This window comes from Mya arenaria, chromosome 16 (assembly GCF_026914265.1).
Source record: "Mya arenaria isolate MELC-2E11 chromosome 16, ASM2691426v1".
NCBI classification, from domain to species: Eukaryota; Metazoa; Mollusca; class Bivalvia; order Myida; family Myidae; genus Mya; species Mya arenaria.
In genome coordinates this window covers 31,077,730-31,100,534 of record NC_069137.1, presented here as the reverse complement: position 1 = coordinate 31,100,534, position 22,805 = coordinate 31,077,730, and the positions used below count along the sequence as shown (strand labels likewise).

General features: G+C 38.4%; 1 protein-coding gene across 2 annotated transcripts in view; it reads right to left on the bottom strand.

The window, feature by feature from the left end:
* Positions 1-22,805, bottom strand: part of LOC128222153 (uncharacterized) — a 90,117-nt gene that overhangs the window by 30,566 nt on the left and 36,746 nt on the right. The window contains exons 5-12 of one of the 2 annotated variants that reach the window (XM_052931028.1): positions 21,735-21,906; positions 20,540-20,670; positions 18,317-18,397; positions 15,469-15,567; positions 12,294-12,405; positions 10,817-10,950; positions 4,133-4,385; positions 3,698-3,739 (exon numbers count right to left, since the gene is read on the bottom strand). In XM_052931028.1, the coding sequence (XP_052786988.1) occupies positions 3,698-3,739; positions 4,133-4,385; positions 10,817-10,950; positions 12,294-12,405; positions 15,469-15,567; positions 18,317-18,397; positions 20,540-20,670; positions 21,735-21,906 (1,024 nt within the window). The remainder of the gene's footprint in view (positions 1-3,697; positions 3,740-4,132; positions 4,386-10,816; positions 10,951-12,293; positions 12,406-15,468; positions 15,568-18,316; positions 18,398-20,539; positions 20,671-21,734; positions 21,907-22,805) is intronic. The other variant, XM_052931029.1, reaches the window with a different exon arrangement.

Below are 22,805 nucleotides of genomic sequence, written 5' to 3'. Positions count from 1 at the left end.
GAAGTTGTGGCAGTTATTTGGCTGTGGACACATGAAGTAGTGGCAGTTATTTGGCTGTGGACACATGAAGTAGTGGCAGTTATTTGGCTGTTGACACATGAAGTAGTGGCAGTTATTTGGCTGTGGACACATGAAGTAGTGGCAGTTATTTGGCTGTGGACACATGGTATCATTGCCAGGTATGACATAATTAGTGATATTTACTATATGTAAGAAGTTGCAGTTATTTGGCTGTGGACACATGAAGTAGTGGTAGTTATTTGGCTGTGGACACATGGTATCTTTGCCAGGTATGACATAATTAGTGATATTTACTATATGTAAGTAGTGGTAGTTATTTGGCCATGGACACATGGTATCATTGCCAGGTATGACATAATTAGTGATATTTACTATATGTAAGTAGTGGCAGTTATTTGGCTGTGGGCACATGGTATCATTGCCAGGTATGACATAATTATTGATATTTTCTATATGTAATTTGTGGTACTTATTTGGCTGTGGACACATGAAGTAGTGGCAGTTATTTGGCTGTGGACACATGGTATCATTGCAAGTTATGACATAATTAGTGATATTTAATATATGTAAGAAGTGGCAGTTATTTGGCTGTGGACACATGAAGTAGTGGCAGTTATTTGGCTGTGGACACATGGTATCATTGCCAGGTATGACATAATTAGTGATATTTACTATATGTAAGTAGTGGTAGTTATTTGGCTGTGGACACATGAAGTAGTGGCAGTTATTTGGCTGTGGACACATGGTATCATTGCCAGGTATGACATAATTAGTGATATTTTCTATATGTAAGTAGTGGTAGTTATTTGGCTGTGGACACATGAAGTAGTGGCAGTTATTTGGCTGTGGACACATGAAGTAGTGGCAGTTATTTTGCTGTGGACACATGAAGTAGTGGCAGTTATTTGGCTGTGGACACATGGTATCATTGCCAGGTATGACATAATTAGTGATATTTACTATATGTAAGTAGTGGCAGTTATTTGGCTGTGGACACATGAAGTAGTAGCAGTTATTTGGCTGTGGACACATGAAGTAGTGGCAGTTATTTGGCTGTGGCACACATGGTATCATTGCCAGGTATGACATAATTAGTGATATTTTCTATATGTAAGTAGTGGTAGTTATTTGGCTGTGGACACATGAAGTAGTGGCAGTTATTTGGCTGTGGACACATGAAGTAGTGGCAGCTATTTGGCTGTTGACACATGAAGTAGTGGCAGTTATTTGGCTGTGGACACATGAAGTAGTGACAGTTATTTGGCTGTGGACACATGGTATCATTGCCAGGTATTACATAATTAGTGATATTTACTATATGTAAGAAGTTGCAGTTATTTGGCTGTTGACACATGAAGTAGTGGTATCATTGCCAGGTATGACATAATTAGTGATATTTACTATATGTAAGAAGTGGCAGTTATTTGGCTGTGGACACATGAAGTAGTAGCAGTTATTTGGCTGTGGTAACATGAAGTAGTGGCAGTTATTTGGCTGTGGACACATGAAGTAGTGGCAGTTATTTGGCTGTGGACACATGGTATCATTGCCAGGTATGACATAATTAGTGATATTTACTATATGTAAGAAGTGGCAGTTATTTGGCTGTGGACACATGAAGTAGTAGCAGTTATTTGGCTGTGGACACATGAAGTAGTGGCAGTTATTTGGCTGTGGACACATGGTATCATTGCCAGGTATGACATAATTAGTGATATTTACTATATGTAAGAAGTGGCAGTTATTTGGCTGTGGACACATGAAGTAGTGGCAGTTATTTGGCTGTGGACACATGAAGTAGTGGCAGTTATTTGGCTGTGGACACATGAAGTAGTGGCAGTTATTTGGCTGTGGACACATGAAGTAGTGGCAGTTATTTGGCTGTGGACACATGGTATCATTGCCAGGTATGACATAATTAGTGATATTTACTATATGTAAGTAGTGGCAGTTATTTGGCTGTGGACACATGAAGTAGTGGCAGTTATTTGGCTGTTGACACATGAAGTAGTGGCAGTTATTTGGCTGTGGACACATGAAGTAGTGGCAGTTATTTGGCTGTGGACACATGGTATCATGGTAAAATAGTGATATTTACATGATGTTAGTAATCACATGTGTGGCTGGGGCATACATGATATGTTAGCCAAGTTTTGACAAATGGACATATATGGTGTAAGTAGTGGCAGATATTGTGTAGTCAGAATATAACAAGACATTACATTTAGTTTATGCATTATTAAGTGAGTTTTCACTGGCAAATGTTGTGTAGTCAAAAGTGGGGTATAATGCTTTAATTCATTAACTACTGCATGATTTAACATTAAGTATTGACACCCAGACAACTGTCGCATGTAATATTGACTTCACAAGCAACTCAAAGTGATACCACCATACAAATTAATAAACATTATTTTCCCTTTAGAATATTTTGTATTTTAGATTAGTTTATACCAATTTATTTTAGCTAGAACCTGTAGAAAGCTAGCAGCTTATTTTGAACACTCTTCCTGGGTCAAGCTCACCAGTACTGAGCGTCCATGTGAGAGGCCACAAGAATGTTCCCCATATCAGGATCTAACCTGGGACCTTTTGGTAGGGAGGTGGACACTCTACATCTGAGCCATCCCCACCTGACTTTTATTGTGGTGTTATTGCCTAAGTGATTTCTTGTTATCGACTTTTGATACATGATGTTAGATGAGAGTTATTTGGTAAAGCAGTAAATCTGATGTGACAGTGTAGGCAGTGTTATGATAAATAGGGGATTGTATGTATGACAGGACACTTTTCTGACAACCTGTACCATGTTGAGTTTGGTGTGTAAAAGCAATATATCTGTCGAGATTATTATATGCCGATGTGATAAATGTAGTTCAAAAAGCTTCCTATTGTATCATTCCTTTTATTATATATCTCCTTTGATAATTTCCTTGTTTAATTGCAACGCTTTTAGCTTAAACCAACGCTTTTGACTTATTTCCCAGAATTTCCAAGTCGAAAATGACTTCATAAATGAATGGCATTAATGACTTAGTGTATTTTCTTGAATATAGACATAAATTAGAAAATCAATAAATTTATATTTCAAATTATTTCTTGAAAAAAAATAGTATGTTCTTGGGTTTGGAAAAGGACAGTAGCATGATACAAATTTTTCAATACGAAATGTGTATTTTCACTGTAAGATATGAAGAAAGGAAATGGATAGTCATATAATAAGATGTTTTGTTTTGTGTACTGTGAGAGTTTGATTCAAGAAATTTTGGTTTGTTGGTGTATTAGTTTTGACACATGGACCAGATTCTACCAAGGCAAAGACAAAGCCTGATAAACATGGGGATGGGTAGTGGGGTAAATTAGACAAATAAATGTTCAGAGATGTTTTAGGTAGCAGCAAAGTGTACAATCATATACACTGACAGGGTAGCCCCAGACTTGCATTTTACTCAAAATATTTTATATTAATTCCATTAAATTTAAAGTGTCCCACAGAGTATAAAAATCATAGAAAATGTTGAGCCATTATTTATGAGATTACATGTGACATTGAAATAAATATAAATTCTATTATGATTTTGATGATGCTGGAGAAAAGCAGGCAATTCAGGGGGTCCCTCTGTGTGTGACAATGAGTCACTAGGTACTACACTATATAGGAGAAGTCAGGTCTTACTATACTCTATAGATCTTTCATGTTCGGGTTTCTGTAACTCCTCTAGAGGGGAAACAAACAGCATGTAAACATTAAAAGATGCAATGAATTTCTTGATATAAATATAATAAAAGTATATTTTTGAAGTCAATCAAGAAATTGAATAATACAACTTTAAATCATAGATTTACATGCTATTGAATAAAGTATGGCATCAATCCTTCTCCTAGTAAAAAATAAAAGATTCAGGATTTCTTTCTAAGAAAAACATGCACATACAATAAAACCCTTAAGATGGAAAACTTATTTTTAAGTGTTCTTATTTTGTTTGAACTTTGTCACCTTTCACTTTTAATTTGTATTAACTATGCCAAGCAGGTAAATTTATACGGATTCTCCAAGAAGACCAGATGAACCATGCAGAGAACTAGTATGACTAGAACTAGTGTGACTTACTGCTCTCTCTGGAGATCTCATTTTCCCCCTTGATGACCCACAATGCCCCGCTTGCATTGGTCTGCACACTCTTGTTAGTGCTCTCTGTCAGTTTCTGAAGGATGGTCATCAATTCTTCATTGTTGAGAAACTGTTTACGCACATCCTTGTCGAATGCAAGCGTCCAGATGACACGGGCGGCTGAGCTCTGCTCCCGTACATCCTCATGCTGCAGCATCTTCAGAAAGGAAGGCAGCGCATTCTCCTCAATGATCTGGAACAAGAAAACAAAGGGCAAAGTTGAACAAAAATATTTGTTAATACAGGCGCGTAGGAGCTGGGGCCCCAATATTCTGGCTAGTAACGGCAATGGGGCCGCGAATATTTGATTATGATTTACTTAATAATCATATTTTAAATAAAGCTATGCGCATATAGGTCAATACCAGTCTGACACGATATTGAATAAACAGGTCACCATGTCATAATTAAACCTGTGACCATCTAGCAAATTGGCGTGTAAATGGCGTGAAAACAGTCAGCGGATTATTAAAGACGGGCAAGTGGTAGATTGAGGCAATAAGATAATAATTATTTGTATTTTTTTTTTATGTTTCAAAAACTGTAGTTTATTGTGATAATTGCAATTTCTCGTTAAAATAGAACTGTCATTAAATAGCCAGTAATATGTTTTATTTCAAACTCGTCACATTAAAGTTTGACTTTAAAATGGACGTTCCAAATCAGCCTTACAGTTTTAAATTTCTAAAGAGATCTTTTGGCACTAAAAACACTGAACACATGGCATTCAACTCACAATTGTTCCAAAGCCACTCCTGGCTTCACTATGAAGAGGTAAACTGCGCTAATTTGCTATTTAAGAACTTCAGTAAAACTGCGATCGCTCAAGGTCGCCAGGGACAGAGCCAAAACCTCGAGGGAACCGATGTTTCGAACGACCCTATTTTCAATTTTCCAGTTTGATATGAAATATCATTCAGTGTATTTTAAGTTTGAAGTCATCAAACAGACTGTTTACTGTTTACTAAGACACCAATTATGTGTTGCCTTGTGGAAATCGCTTATATGTTTAAAGGTTGACGTAAACTAAATGTAAAACGCAAAAGAAAAAACAATAAATGAATAAATAGAAATGTTTATTTTAACAAAAAAGCACACTTTCGTAACAAGCAAACTTTGAATGACAGTACATATTGTGGCATTAGTCAGATTTAAGTTTCGCAAAATCAAGGATTGTTGATTGGCGCATCCTGTCGGTTTCGCGAAACTGTTCAATCGTAATGTGACGTGACAGCGTACAGAGCGTCTGAAGATCACGGTCAGCATCAGCAGTGAATTCAAAGAACCTTCTGACCACATCTAAAGCGTTAACTTCTCGTCATTAACTTCTCATAATTATTATCTCAAATGCCCATATCAACTAATATCCGTCATGCGTTAACAGTGAAAAACGGTTTTTCACACCTTATCAAATTGCCTTTCAACTGTCATTGCAATTTTTACAACTTGCGAAAAATTTTACACCTAGCAATTGTTTGTTAATTTTGAAACACGCGTTCGGGAAAAAGTGTGAAATTATGTCCTCGAGGGAGCCATAAGGTTTTGTGCACGATTTGTGTACTTGGGACCGAGGATATTGCTCGACTGCTCAACATAATTAGGTTTGGATGCAGCGTGGGTATATTTTATATGAAATAGAAGGAAAAAAGTTCGGGACCAAGCTCCGATCTCGAGGGAACGCCGGTTCTCGAACTACCACTTGTTTGAGGGAAGGCAGTTTCAATGTACATTGTGAGACTGCGCAAATATTAATAAATGTTACTAAACGATAATAGTTTTATATCTATCAAATATTTTAACCAAAAAAGCTTTAGATTAAAACATGAAAATAAAACCTGAACACGCACGAAATCAAGTCTTTCAATGCTTAGAATTAAAAAAAATAATATCGACACCCCTCCCGAGCCCACCCCTTCTGCGGCCCCAATGTCAATTTCCTTTCTATGCGCCTGTAATATGTGTAAGTCATCACACAATAATTCATCTAGGTATTTAATTCAATTAGTATTCAACAGTTGAAGTAATGCCAACACAAGCAAAAACAAAAGAAACATGTCAGGGGTTTCAATAAGAACCAAAATCAGGATTTTTTTTAAATTCCATGTCTGATTTTCAGGAATTTTTAGGAATTTTCATAGAATTTGTAGGTAAAGTAGCGTGTTTGATGCACAACTCAAAATGATTATTTTTATGTTTATTGTTTATATTCAACCTTAACAAGAGTCTTGCGTAGGGGCGCATGGGGAAGGGAGTGGGAGGGGTCCACCCCTTTCACAAGGGGGGGGAGAGGTTGTGGGGTTTTCTCGTAGAATGTTTTGTTTTCATACTCAATTTAAATCATTTTCCATGATTTTCAGACTTGTACAAAATGTTGTTGCTTTTTCATAAAATTTAGAAGGGTGTGTTTAAATATCAAAGTTAAAAATTGTCTTTTTGTCTGTGGCAATATGACTGTACTTGTCTGGAGTCTTCTTTAATGCAATGTCTCATTTTTCTCCTAAAATTCATGTAAAATGAAAAAAAACAACAGACAGTTAAGCATTTGAAACAATTACACTGGCCTAAATACACAAAAAAAATATACATAGGGGACAAATTTTAGTTGGTACGATCAGGCATTGGGTACATTCAGCCTGGCTGTTATTCAATTGTCTTTGGTAAAGTTATACTTAATATGTTGATGTTTTAGAATAAAATGAGAATAAAAATCACTGCCCTTGCTTAAAGAAACACTTATACAGCATAGCACTTTGATAAAATAACCCCGAAAATCATTCCGAAACAAGAGCTGTCACAATATGTGACGAATGCCCCCGAATGTGACATTGACCTACGAACAAGGTCAGTACATGAAAAGTTGATCTTGCCTTTATGTGTCAAATACATATGGCAAGTTATTTTAAATTTCCTCTGAACATAAAAAAATACCACCCATACTTGACAACCTACACTGTTATGTCCTTATATTCAGAATTCCCTTGTGAATAAACACTTAGTGTATCTTTCACCTTAGAGGTAGGGACATGGGTCTTGCACAGGACATGTTGTCTTCGTATGTGGAACACATGTAGCAAGTTATTTTAAAATCTGTCCTTACAAGGGAAAGTTACAGCCCGGACACGACAACCTATACCCTATGTCCTTGTATGCAGCACTCCATTGTGAATAAACACTAAGTGTGACCTTGACCTTTGAGGTAGGGACACGGGTCTTGCACGCGACACGTCGTCTTGGTATGTGGAACACATGTGGCAAGTTATTTTAAAATCTGTCCATACAAGGGAAAGTTACAGCAGGGACACAACAACCTATACTCTATGTCCTTATATGCAGCACTCCATTGTGAATAAACACTAAGTGTGACCTTGACCTTTGAGGTAGGAACACAGGTTTTGCACGCGACACGTCGTCTTGGTATGTGGAACACATTTGGCAAGTTATTTTAAAATCTGTCCATACAAGAGAAAGTTACAGGCCGGACACGACAACCTATACTCTATGTTCTTATATGCAGCATTCCATTGTAAATAAACACTAAGTGTGACCTTGACCTTTGAGGTAGGGACACGGGTTTTGCACGCGACACGTCATCTTGGTATGCCGAACACATGTGGCAAGTTATTTTAAAATCTGTCCATACAAGGCAAAGTTACAGAGCCGGACGGACGGACGATGCAATTTTAATATGCCCACTTTCGGGGGCATAAAAATGGCGGTTTCGGCGAATTTTGACATGATCGTAGACGTGATAGATAAACGCGACATAAGCATCAAAATATTTTTTGGGGGTTACAAAGAAATGTTCATCATGAATATATCACAAATACACTTTCAAAACATTTAGTGATAATGTATTTGATTGTGTTAGCGCCAGCTTTCCTATGTCTACAAATTGGCAGTGACCGTCTGCTTCAAGTCAACAATATTTAAAATAGCGAGTCGTGTCTGTACAATACAATTACCAATTATTTTACAAGGTTTAATAGTGTTTGACAACAATTTTCAACATCCCTTCGCATTTTCTATAGCATTTTTCGAACTTTCATCTTTGAATAAACAAGTTCTCCACCTCCTGGCGATGTTTCACTAATTGGCTCTTCCTAATTATCGGATTTGAAGATGGCCGTTTATGAATACACAGGTCGTCTGCTCATTACAAACAATAAGCTGTCATATATTATGACACGTGCAAGGCATATGGGAAGATGAAAGGGCAGTACGGCATATTTTAAGCAGTTAACGTCTTGTGTCATTAAAAGAGGCGTACAAGGCTATTAAAAGGAATTTTTAAAACACCCGGGGTCAAATTCTGGGACGTTTTTGGCGATTTTCCGAACGTATAATACGCCTACGTCCGCTGAAACCCCTGCATGTTAAACACTTGTTGTAGAACAAAATCGGAATGATAAAACTAGACACTTGACTTACCATTAGCTAGCATACCTTCACACTTGACCAACCAGTAACTAGCATACCTTCACACTTGACCATCAAGTACCTAGCAAACCTTAACACTTGACCATCCAGTACCTAGCAAACCTTCACACTTAACCAACCAGTAACTAACATACCTTCACACTTGACCAACAAGTACCTAGCATACCTTCAAACTTGATCATCCAGTACCTAGCATACCTGACCAAGTGACCATCCAGTAACTAGCATACTTTCACACTTGACCATCCAGTACCTAGCATACCTCCACACTAGACCAACCAGAAACTAGCATACCTTCACACTTGACCATCCAATACCTAGCATACTTGACCACGTGACCATCCAGTAACAAGCATACCTTCACACTTGACCATCCAGTACCTAGTAAACCTTCACACTTAAACATCCAGTACCTAGCAAACCTTCACACTTGACCATCCAGTACCTTACAAACCTTCACACTTGAACCTCCAGTACCTAGCTTACCTGACCATTTGACAATCCAGTAACTAGCATACTTTCAAACTTGGACATCCAGTACCTAGCAAACCTTCACACTTGACCATCCAGTACCTAGCAAACCTTCACACTTGACCATCCAGTACCTTACAAACCTTCACACTTGAACCTCCAGTACCTAGCATACCTGACCACGTGACAATCCAGTAACTAGCATACTTTCAAACTTGGACATCCAGTACCTAGCAAACCTTCACACTTAACCATCCAGTACCTAGCAAACCTTCACACTTGACCATCCAGTACCCAGCATACCTGACCACGTGACCATTCAGTAACTAGCATACTCTCACACTTGAACATCCAGTACCTAGCATACCTGACCACATTGCCATCCAGTAACTAGCATACTTTCACACTCGATCATCCAGTACCTAACAAACCTTCACACTTGGAACATCCAGTACCTAGCAAACCTTCACACTTGACCATCCAGTACCCAGCATACCCGACCACGTGACCATTCAGTAACTAGCATACTCTCACACTTGAACATCCAGTACCTAGCATACCTGGCCACATTGCCATCCAGTAACTAGCATACTTTCACACTTGATCATCCAGTACCTAACAAACCTTCACACTTGGAACATCCAGTACCTAGCATACATGACCACGTCACCATCCAGTAACTAGCATACTTTTAAACTTGACCATCCAGTACCTAACAAACCTTCACACTTGAACATCCAATACCTAGCATACCTGACCACGTGACAATCAAGTAACTAGCATACTTTCAAACTTGATCATTCAGTTCCTAGCATACCTGACCACTTGAGCAACCAGTAACTAGCATACTTTCACACTTGAACATCCAGTACCTAGCATACCTGACCACGTGCCCATCCAGTAACTAGCATACCTTCAAACTTTAACATCCAGTACCTAGCATACCTTTAAACTTGAACATCCAGTATCAAGCAAACCTTTACATCTTACCATCCATTACCTACATACCTGACCACTTGACCATTCAGTAAGTAGCATACTTTCACATTTGACCATCAAGTATCTAGCATACCTTCAAACTTGAACATCCAGTACCTAGCATACCTGACCGCGTGACCATCCAGTACCTAGCATACCTTCACACTTGAGCATCCAGTATCTGGCATACCTTCACACTTGACCATCCAGTAACTAGCAATCCTTTTAACTTGAACATCCAGTACCTAGCATTCCTGACCGCGTGACCATCCAGTACATAGCATACCTTCACACTTGAGCATCCAGTATCTGGCATACCTTCACACTTGACCATCCAGTAACTAGCAATCCTTTTAACTTGAACATCCAGTACCTAGCATACCTGACCGCGTGACCATCCAGTTCATAGCATACCTTCACACTTGAGCATCCAGTATCTGGCATACCTTTACACTTGACCATCCAGTAACTAGCAATCCTTCAAACTTGAACATCCAGCACCTAGCATACCTTCACTTTTGACCAACCAATAACTAGGATACCTTCACACCTGACCAACCAGTAACTAGCATACCTTCACACTTGACCATCCAGTAACTAGCATACCTTCACACTTGAACAACCAGTAACTAGGAAACCTTCACTTTTGACCAACCTGTGAGTAATTAGCATATCTTTACACTTGACCAACCATTAACTAGCATACCTTCACACTTGACCACCCAGTAGGTAGCATACCTTCATTTTATTGCTGTCATTGACGGCAAGTTTGTTGAGCCCTTCAGTTAGTTCCCACGGAGTAAATCCCCGGAATCTCCGTCGTGGGACACCCAACGCCTTATCTATCCAGTCCACAATACAATGGATTGTGCCTGTAACAACACCATGCAGTCATCATAGGGTACTGTCATATATGTGATTGATTTAAGCATGGTAAAATTGTCATACTCCTGCAATCTTCCTGGAAATCTATAGCTAGGTTAGTTTCAAGTCTCAATTAGGTATTAGATGTATTCCAAAATAGGGAATTTTCATAACCAAATCATGCATATTCCTTTCATAAAACTTTATTCAAAATATTTTTTTATAGATAGATAGATTTATTTCAGTAAGGAATGCACATACATGGACATTTAAAATAAACAACATGTATAGTAAATAACATTATACATACATGATATTTTCAACAGCCATGATAGGCACACCGAACCAAGGATGACACAAAAAAGAGAAAACTCTTATTTCCATTGTGGTCCTATAATTGCAGTTAAATTCATAAAGCCATATTGTCACCTTAGTGCGATAACTCAATAACTGCATAAAGAAATAGAAGCAGATATTGCGTTCTTGCACTAAGGTGACGATATCCTGATTCCGGTAAGAGAGAGTTCTAGTGTCTGTTCCTCACTGGTTTCTATGATAAAAGCCTAAGGCTGCTTGAACTACCCCCAATCTTCTTCAAGCCCCTAGTGAGCCTGTGGTCTTTGTTACTGCCATTGCCAATTGAGCACAAGCAATGTCTAACGTTACCATCTTCAAAATTTGTGGCCCTGCAGTTTGTTACTCTCCAATTGCCTTAAACAGTGTGCCTTTCTGCATTTTTACAGTCCACATTGCTAAAAATTTGTGCACCCGTTGTTGATGTTTATGTAATCATCATCACTAATTCCTCTTATTGATGAATTGAAATTGTAACCAGATAGTTACATAAGTAGTCGATAATACCATCCACAATATTTGACTGCTATCAAAGCATGTTAGTGTACATGTCGCTGAAAATTATGCCCTTGTCAATGTTTCCTCTTATTGACAAATTTAGTTTTTAACCAGATAGTATCATTGCCATATGTAGTCAATAAAAGCGTCCACAATATTTGATTGGCGTCAATGCTACCACTCCAGTCACTAAAATTTGAGCCATCAATGTTCTCCACTGTACATTGTTTTTGCTATTTAATTACATTTACCCTAATAAGTATATTTTCTGACTGTTCTATAATATCCCTGTTTTCAGTTTCAACTGTGTGAAGTTTTTTAATAATGCAAGCATTAATTATTATTAAATAACATAATGGACAATGGGGTCAGCACATCAAGAATACATTGAATGTCTGGTCTGCATAGAAGAGACCTTCAAAATTGTCCCTCCCCTATCCCCCTCACACCATCCATACATCATGGTCCCCCTCTTCTACATCTAGAGTGCATGGCTTACCAGTCTCTATAATGAGAGCTTTGTTCTCCTCCTCCTCTACAATATGTACAATGGTCAGTGTGGCCAAAATCTTAAGCATGTCATCCTCAGCTTCGAGAAATGGCATGATTGTCTGAAAATGTACCGGAAACAGATTTCTAGTTTACCATTAACTGGATTAACATTTTCATCTGCAACCAATGTCGACCAGGCTGTAGTTTTCCATTATAAACATTGTAACCAAGAACCAATGTCAACCACGCTGTAGTTTTCCATTATAAACATTGTAATCAAGAACCAATATCAACCAGGCTGTAGTTTTCCATTATAAACATTGTAATCAAGAATCATACCAACCAGGCTGTAGTTTTCCATTATAAACATTGTAATCAAGAACCAATGTCAACCAGGCTGTAGTTTTCTATTATAAACATTGTAATCAAGAACCAATGTCAACCAGGCTGTAGTTTTCCATTATTAACATTGTAATCAAGAACCAATGTCAACCAGGCTGTAGTTTTCCATTATTAACATTGTAATCAAGAACCATACCAACCAGGCTGTAGTTTTCCATTATTAACATTGTAATCAAGAACCAATGTCAACCAGGCTGTAGTTTTCCATTATTAACATTGTAATCAAGAGCCAATGTCAACCAGGCTGTAGTTTTCCATTATTAACATTGTAATCAAGAACCAATGTCAACCAGGCTGTAGTTTTCCATTATTAACATTGTAATCAAGAACCAATGTCAACCAGGCTGTTGTTTTCCATTATTAACATTGTAATCAAGAACCATTGTCAACCAGGCTGTAGTTTTCCATTATTAACATTGTTATCTGAAACCGATTTTAATCTGGCAGTTGAGTAGTCAATATTGTTATCTAGAACCAATGAGTTTACTAGCCTCGAGTTTACTACATCTGGTGTTATAAAAGAGTCCTGTGGAGGAAGTCAGGTGTCAAACTGTTGAGCAAAAAGGAAATTCAGAATTCATAACTGAAACTTATTAAATGCCTGGAACTAGAAATTAATAATTATTTATTTTGCAAATGCCTGCTTATAAGTCTCAATACTTTGAAAATAATTGAAAATAATTTTAACATCACTTTTTTCCTCCACAGGTGATGTATATCAATGTTATCTACTGGAGAGGTTCAACACAAACAAACAATTTACATGTACTTTGGTATTCTGTTAGCTCCAAGGTTGAACAACTTAGGTATCATGGAGGTACATGAAGCTCTGTTACCACCAAGGTTTAATAACTTAGGTATCATGGAGGTACATGAAGCTCTGTTACCACCAAGGTTTAACAACTTAGGTATCATGGAGGTACATGAAGCTCTGTTACCACCAAGGTTTAACAACTTAGCTATCATGGAGGTACATGAAGCTCTGTTAGCTCCGAGGTTTAACAACTTAGGTATCATGGAGGTACATGAAGTTCTGTTAGCTCCGAGGTTTAACAACTTAGGTATCATGGAGGTACATGAAGTTCTGTTAGCTCCGAGGTTTAACAACTTAGGTATCATGGAGGTACATAAAGTTCTGTTAGCTCTGAGGTTTAACAACTTAGGTATCATGGAGGTACATGAAGCTCTATTAGCTTAGAGGTTTAACAACTTAGCTATCATGGAGGTACATGAAGCTCTATTAGCTTTAAGGTTTAACATATTAGCTATCATTGAGGTACATGAAACTCTGTTACCACCGTGGTTTAACAACTGAGCAAACCTGCAGGCAGTTCTGTTACCTACGAGTTTTAACAATTTAGCAACCCTGCAGGTAGTTATTTTACTTCCATGGTTTAACAAATTAGCAACCCTGCAGGTAGTTCGGTAACCTCTGATGTTGAACAACTAAGCTACTCCACAGGTAGTTCTGTTACCTTTGAGGTTTAACAGTTTAGTTACCCTGCAGGTAGTTCTGTTACCTCCAAAGTTTAACAGCTTAACACCCCAGCAGGTAGTTCTGTTACCTCTGAGGTTTAACAACTTACCATCCAAGCAGGTAGTTCTGTTACCTCCAAAGTTTAACAGCTTAACACCCCAGCAGGTAGTTCTGTTACCTCTGAGGTTTAACAACTTAACAACCCTGCAGGTAGTTCTGTTACCTCTGAGGTTTAACAACTTTCCAACCAAGCAGGTAGTTATGTTACCTCTGAGGTTTAACAACTTTCCAACCAAGCAGGTAGTTATGTTACCTCTGAGGTTTAACAACTTTCCAACCAAGCAGGTAGTTCTGTTACCTCTGAGGTTTAACAACTTTCCAACCAAGCAGGTAGTTCTGTTACCTCTGAGGTTTAACAACTTTCCAACCAAGCAGGTAGTTCTGTTACCTCTGAGGTTTAACAACTTTCCAACCAAGCAGGTAGTTATGTTACCTTTGAGTTTTAACAACTTTCCAACCAAGCAGGTAGTTCTGTTACCTCTGAGGTTTAAAAACTTACCAACCAAGCAGGTAGTTCTGTTACCTCTGAGGTTTAACAACTTTCCAACCAAGCAGGTAGTTCTGTTACCTCTGAGTTTTAACAACTTACCAACCAAGCAGGTAGTTATGTTACCTCTGAGGTTTAACAACTTTCCAACCAAGCAGGTAGTTCTGTTACCTCTGAGGTTTAACAACTTTCCAACCAAGCAGGTAGTTCTGTTACCTCTGAGGTTTAACAACTTTCCAACCAAGCAGGTAGTTCTGTTACCTCTGAGTTTTAACAACTTACCAACCAAGCAGGTAGTTCTGTTACCTCTGAGGTTTAAAAACTTACCAACCAAGCAGGTAGTTATGTTACCACTGAGTTTTAACAACTTAACAACCCTGCAGGTAGTTATGTTACCTCTGAGGTTTAACAACTTAGCTATCCTGAAGGTAGTTCTGTTACCTCTGAGGTTTAACAATTTAGCAATCCTGCAGGTAGTTCTGATAGTGTCAAGGTTTAACAACTTAGCAACCCTGCAGGTAGTTATGTTACCTCTGAGGTTTAACAACTTAGCTATCCTGAAGGTAGTTCTGTTACCTCTGAGTTTTAACAATTTAGCAGCCCTGCAGGTAATTCTGATAGGGTTGAGGTTTAACAACTTAGCAACCCTGCAGGAAGTTATTTTACCTCCAAGGTTTAACAACTTAGCAACCCTGCAGGTAGTTATGTTACCTCTGAGGTTTAACAACTTAGCAACACTGCAGGTAGTTATGTTACCTCTGAGGTTTTGTTTTCATCAAAGAGATGTTTCATTCCCGAGTTTCTGCCAATGTTGTGGAGGATACTGAGTGAGGCTTTTATCACGTAGAACACATTCTGAAACAAAATGCACTGGTTAGAGATCATGGATGATCTATCATGCCGGTGGTAAGATTCAACATAATAAGCAGTAAGCTTATAAAGATATTCATAAATGATGATGTGAGCAGCACAAACATGGCTTCTGTCCCTTTTGCAAAAAGAATGTTGATCTCTGTTTTATGATAAATAGCCATATTTGTTTAAACTTTGAATGAACAAAACTGCATGGACAAAAATGCTGATTTGTTATTTCACATTGGATGCATAATTATAAAGCAGTTTTGTTCATTCAAAGTTTGAGGATAGGAGGTAAAGTTATTCATCACTATGAGATTATAACTGATATTTGCAGATAAAAATGTATCTTCCTGGCAGACAGGAATAAGTACATATGATGTTAATTTGAATGAGAAATTTGAGTCATAAGATTTATAAGTAATAATATGACAATCATGAACTCCTTAAAATAATACTGGATCCCTCCCGTCTGTACGCAACAGATGAAACTATTATACTGTGCGTAACTCCGAACCTATCCGCGCAGAGTGTGGGGTTGTCTTGGAGCACTCGCCCTTTTGGAACTTAGAGCAAAACCATGTGCGTTTACCTGGCGTTACATTCGAGGTTGATGGTGATCCAGCCGTTGTTCGAAGACTAGCACTGGTACTATTTCAATCTAACAGAAGATTTAAGCTCTCTATGTCCGAAAAACTGTCATTCCAAGATCTATTGCCACGTTCTATATCAATAAGCACCTCTTGGTGAATGTTCAAAATACATGTCCACTGATACACATGAGCAAAACACATTAGAGATTTCAAATGTACCACTCTACGCTTGACTTCCGCGAGTGAATCCCTCGTGCCCGTGGTGAATAAATGTGAGATTATCGCACAATAGCCGGCTACAAACTGGGTCATAGAGAGATCATTATATTCAATTTCTGATTGTTTGCAAAGTTGACTCGGAACAAAGGAATGAGGCCAGAGTTGGGTTTTTTTAACTTGAATGTCTGCACATTTATTGACTTTACCAGACTTAATTTTCTGAGAACTTTGCGAATGATGGATACCTTCTAAGGAATCGCTAATCTCTGTAGGCATTTTTATATCCGCCTTCCGGTTAAGCACATCAGAAGCTCGCAGATCATGAATTGTGTCGGGGCCTCTCGGGCCAAACTCTGGGAAGGCCGACTTGCTGCTATCTGCTATGTCGACGTCATCAAGTTGACGTCGTAGCTCCTCGATCTCTTTACACAGTCTTCGAGTCTCAGCCGACTGACGACGGTCTTCAACCAGCTGTTGAAGCCGCGCACGCTCACGCAAAAGTTCATCACGTAAATTAACATCAGAAGAGGGTTTCTTTGGCGTCAGCTTTTGTAAGTCTGATTTCAAACGCACCTCTTCATTTTCAAGACCAGCCAGCTGATCTTGTATGCTTGCAGTATGCTTTGATACTTTTTCTTTGGGACGAGCCCCAGTATCCGCCAGTTTTGGCAACGAACAAAGAAAACACACGTACGAACCGGATTAAAACTAGAGAACAAGTGAGAAAGGCGCCAAAATAAAGAAGGGCGGACAATTAAACATTTTGCTTAACATTATTTAAGTCGGAGTTATGTAACTAGTCACAAAAGAGCACATTGTTACTGTGAATAAGTTCATGAAGTTTAAGACTGATATGTTTAATGATTGTAAAAGAATAAAGTCATTATAAAAATAATAATATGAAAAAAGAAAACAAGGGTCACATAAGGAAAATTTCTGTGAAAATATTTTGAAATCAGGCCAATGGTTTCTAAAGAGACATTTTTCAAAGTTTTCCATATAGACATAATTTATAGTGAAAACTAGCCCCGCCCCTGGCTGTCAGTTTTTTTTATGAATCACAATAGGACGAAGGATTTGATTATATTGAAATCTGACCAAAAGTAACTGAAGATTTGCAAAAGTTTCCATATAGACATATGGTGGTAACTAGCCCAGCCTCTGGCAACCAGGTTTTATTAATGAATCAATGTATATGGGGTGAAGGAATTAGACCCTTGGAAAACATATCTGCTAAATTATTTTGAAATCGGGGCCAATAGTATCTGAAGAGAAGTTTTCAAAGTTTTCGATAAAGACATATAGTGTATACTAGCCCCACCCTGACTGCTTCTTTTAGGAATCAACATGGGGTGAACAAAAATGTTAGAGGGTCACCTAAGGAATATTTCTGTGAAATTATTTAAAATAGGTCCAGTGAATACTGATTTGATGATTTTGCCATTTAGACTTATAGAGTTAAGTAGCCTCCCCACTGGTGGCCATGTTTTTTTTAAGAATCAACTTGGGGTGACAGAATTTGATGGCAGACCTAAGTATCATTTCTGTGAAATGATTTTTAAATCAGTCGAGTGGATGCTGAGGAGAAGTTTTTAAAAGGTTTCTATATAGACATATATTCTGAAAAGTAGCCCCCACCCCATTGTGGCCACTTTTTTTACGAATCAACATGGGGTTAAGTGAGCTTAAAAGACAAACTATTATAGCAAAGTTTAATACCACAAAGTTGATTTAAAAACATAATAATGCCATGAAATATGGGTTTCAAAAATTGTTTGTTAAGTAAATAAGTTTGTTATGGACACTTCTGATATATGGAATTACTTCTTAAAAGGAATATAAGGAACACCTTATTAAGAACACATCTGAAGAGTCCTGAGGAGTTCATTATATCCAGAGTTTACAAGGGTATTTACAAGGGAAGTAGCAGAACTTACTTTACTGTGCAGAGCGCTGATATAGGGCTTGTGTCCACAGTTGAGGGTGAGCAGTCGTACAGCGTCGTTGTCGGACAGCGCCTGACATGTAGCATGAAATAAGTTTTTTTGTTTCATCAGTTAACATTCCCTTCTTGTGATACCATATTTAATGCAGAATTCATTAAACAACAAGTTTTCTTAAAGTGAAAAAAGCAAGCCTTCCCAACTTTGTACGAATTTCAGTGAACAAGCTAAGTTGAATTAATTTCGTATTGAATGTGACCATGTGTAATATCATCTATTACGACATGATAAGAAGGGAATGGTTGAACTGATAAAATAAGTGCTGATATGTGACATCCATTTGAAATCATGAATACCAGTTTGATGATTAACCACACTTATTCCATAAAATGTTGCTATATTTTTAACAAGCGTCAAAAGTTATAACCAAAATTAAATTAATGTTATATAACAACATCTATTCAGAACTGCCACATCGTTTTATGAAACATAATTTATATTCTATGATTATTGACAATATTTATGTAGGTATGCATGATATGGTAGGTCTTATATCCCCTCATAGGCAAGCCTGATCTGGTAGGTCTTATATCCCCCTCATAGGTAACCCTGATCTGGTAGGTCTTATATCCCCCTCATAGGCAACCCTGATCTGGTAGGTCTTATATCCCCCTCATAGGTAACCCTGATCTGGTAGGTCTTATATCCCCCTCATAGGTAACCCTGATCTGGTAGGTCTTATATCCCCCTCATAGGTAACCCTGATCTGGTAGGTCTTATATCCCCCTCCTAGGTAACCCTGATCTGGTAGGTCTTACATCCCCCTCCTAGGTAACCCTAATCTGGTAGGTCTTATTTCCCCCTCATAGGCAACCTTGATCTGGTAGGTCTTATATCCCCCTCATAGGCAAGCCTGATCTGGTAGGTCTTATATCCCCCTCATAGGCAACCCTGATCTGGTAGGTCTTATTTCCCCCTCCTAGGTAACCCTAATCTGGTAGGTCTTATATCCCCCTCATAGGTAACCCTGATCTGGTAGGTCTTATATCCCCCTCCTAGGTAACCCTGATCTGGTAGGTCTTATATCCCCCTCCTAGGTAACCCTGATCTGGTAGGTCTTATATCCCCCTCATAGGTAACCCTGATCTGGTAGGTCTTATATCCCCCTCATAGGTAACCCTGATCTGGTAGGTCTTATATCCCCCTCATAGGTAACCCTGATCTGGTAGGTCTTATATCCCCCTCATAGGTAACCCTGATCTGGTAGGTATTATATCCCCCTCATAGGCAACCCTGATCTGGTAGGTCTTATATCCCCCTCCTAGGCAAGCATGAACAGGTTGGTCTTATATCCCCCTCATAGGCAAGCCTGATCTGATAGGTCTTATATCCCCCTCCTAGGCAAGCATGATCTGGTAGGTCTTATATCCCCCTCCTAGGCAAGCATGATCTGGTAGGTCTTATATCCCCCTCCTAGGCAAGCATGATCTGGTAGGTCTTATATCCCCCTCCTAGGCAAGCATGATCTGGTAGGTCTTATATCCCCCTCCTAGGCAACAATGATCTGGTAGGTCTTATATCCCCCTCCTAGGCAAGCCTGATCTGATAGGTCTTATATCCCCCTCCTAGGCAAGCATGATCTGGTAGGTCTTATATCCCCCTCCTAGGCAAGCATGATCTGGTAGGTCTTATATCCCCCTCCTAGGCAAGCATGATCTGTTAAGTCTTATTTCCCCTCCTAGGCAAGCATGAACAGGTAGGTCTTATATCCCCCTCCTATGCAACCATGATCAGGTTGGTCTTATATCCCCCTCCTAGGCAACAATGATCTGGTAGGTCTTATATCCCCCTCCTAGGCAACCATGATCAGGTTGGTCTTATATCCCCCTCCTAGGCAACAATGATCTGGTAGGTCTTATATCCCCCTCCTAGGCAAGCAAACGGGTAGGTCTTATATCCCCCTCCTAGGCAACAATGATCTGGTAGGTCTTATATCCCCCTCCTAGGCAACCATGATCAGGTAGGTCTTATATCCCCTCCTAGGCAAGCATGAACAGGTAGGTCTTATATCCCCCTCCTAGGCAAGCATGAACAGGTTGGTCTTATATCCCCCTCCTAGGCAACAATGATCTGGTAGGTCTTATATCCCCCTCCTAGGCAACCATGATCAGGTTGGTCTTATATGCCCCTCCTTTCATCCTTGATATTATCTCTCACCTTGGCAAGTTTGCTGCTGGCATCGGTAAAGTTCCACATGGTGTTGTAAGTGTAGTATGTGGGGAACCAGACATCATCGTTCTTGAAGATGCCAAGACTGTTCAGGGTCTTCAGCATCTTCATAGATATCTCTGTAAAATATGAGATGGCAAACATTACTTACAAGTGCTTTCATTAAATAAAGCATTGCATTTCAACATTAAGGCAGATCGATACTGCCCAGTAAAATGACATCTACATGTACCAATGACACAAAATAAATGGCCAGATAGGCTTTGACAGATAATTAAATTCTAATTCTGCTATGATCATTTCTTTTTATTCAGATGCAGAAAATGTTTTTTGGTTTGAATCTTAAGTAACCAATAGGTAAACAGGTTAAAACCAAACTTGTCAGTTGGTTTAATATGTAAGTGCCAAAATATGTTTTTGATTAAAAGATAGCACTTCTCCCAGGTTATATGTAATTTCTCTTATCATGGCACTTCATGTCAAATTGAATTTCCCATGGGTAAAACTTTTCAATTAACTTCTCAAACATGCAAACAATCAGAAATTACCCTGGGTGTAAAGGGCCTGTAAATGTATTAGACTGACTCAACATGATTTATTCATGTCATTCTGATCACTGTTAAGCTGCACAGTTGCATGTTTGGGCACCCCATTAGTCTTTATGCCTATCAATCCAAATTAACAGATTCTTATCAAAATCTAATTAAAATCAACTTAATATATGACTGTTTTTTCAATTAAAAATAGAGCACTAGCTGTCTTAAGGGTTTTCCAACAGCCAGACATGAAACAAAAGTACAAAAGCATTTTTACTGTTTACTATTAAATAGTGTGATGTATGACTTCATAGAGCAGGTTGTACCAATGTGTGGAATACAGTCTTCTGTATCTAAATAATTATATATGTTTAATTAAATATGTTTTTTTCAATTCAATCAATGGGATTACCTCCTTAAAATAATAACAAGGAGCCATTTGATTCAACATCGCAATACACCATGCATGTCTAAATACACACTAAATTTAATTCTCTAAGAAAACAAATAAATGAAATCAGGTGATCTTGTTTCAACAAAGGGGTATAACTCCTAAATTGTTTAAACACAACTATAAAAAATCTCTGCCTGAAGCAAAGCTTCCAGAATGCAAACAATGACAACAAAGAAACATTTTTTTTAAATACCTCCATATCTGTTGTCTGCCAAACAGTCGCCAATGTTTTCCCGTAATGGTGTGTAATCCCAGTACATGTCACCTAACATCTTCTGTATCCGCATCCCATCTCCACGGTGATAGTCCTCCAACTTCTCAAAGTGACCAATAATATCTTTGACCTTCACCAGCAGCTCATCTTCCTAAAATAGAAACATAAATATAAATGGTGCTGTACATACAGTACACTCCATGCGGAACTACAACTTTCCGTTTTCCTCGGCGGATTTTGGTCATCGCGGACACGACATCCAATTTATCATAATCCGCTTTCCTCGGTGTTTTTACTCGTCCACCCTCGGAGGCTGATCAGTGGACCGTATAATTACAATCGCCGCGTTACTCGGGAGTGAAAACACCGCAAAACTCCGAGGAAACTGATAAGAATCTCCTACTATACATTTATCTGATTTTGTGTAATTTATTTGAAAACTGTTCTTTTATTGTGTTGTTTCAATATTTTTCAGACTTACTTGCACATAATAAGACTCGTAATCCTTTGACGGCGCAAATATGCAATATATGTCGATGTCCATTTTTGACCCAGTTCTAATTACATCTCACTCATTTGACTTCCAACAGTCCAAGTTACTTAAAGTAATGTAAACATTCTGTTTGCTACGTATATTCAATTAACTTCTCTTAACTGTTTTACATTTAAACCTGCAGTTTGATAAAAAAAAAGAAGCATTTTTCGCAATAACCAACATGCCAGATAACCAAAAGTAGTCTAAATTTAGCGCACAATACGTCACTACGAAATTTGCATATCACGTGACTTCCGCATTGTCAAAAATACTAGATTGCCTTTCATACTAATAATTTCTAATTATTAACTAAGAAGTTATGGTTTCACTATTTTTAAGCACAATATTCATACTAACATCGTAACTTTCATAAAAGGAGTCCTTCCCTTACAAAGAAAAGAGAACTCTTCCCTGGGCCTCAGCCAATGTCGCTGAGGTCGTTTGCATTTTGCCGCACTGGTCCCTTGCGGGACAATCTCCGTGTGTGTGTGTGGGGGGGGGCAGTAATGACCCCA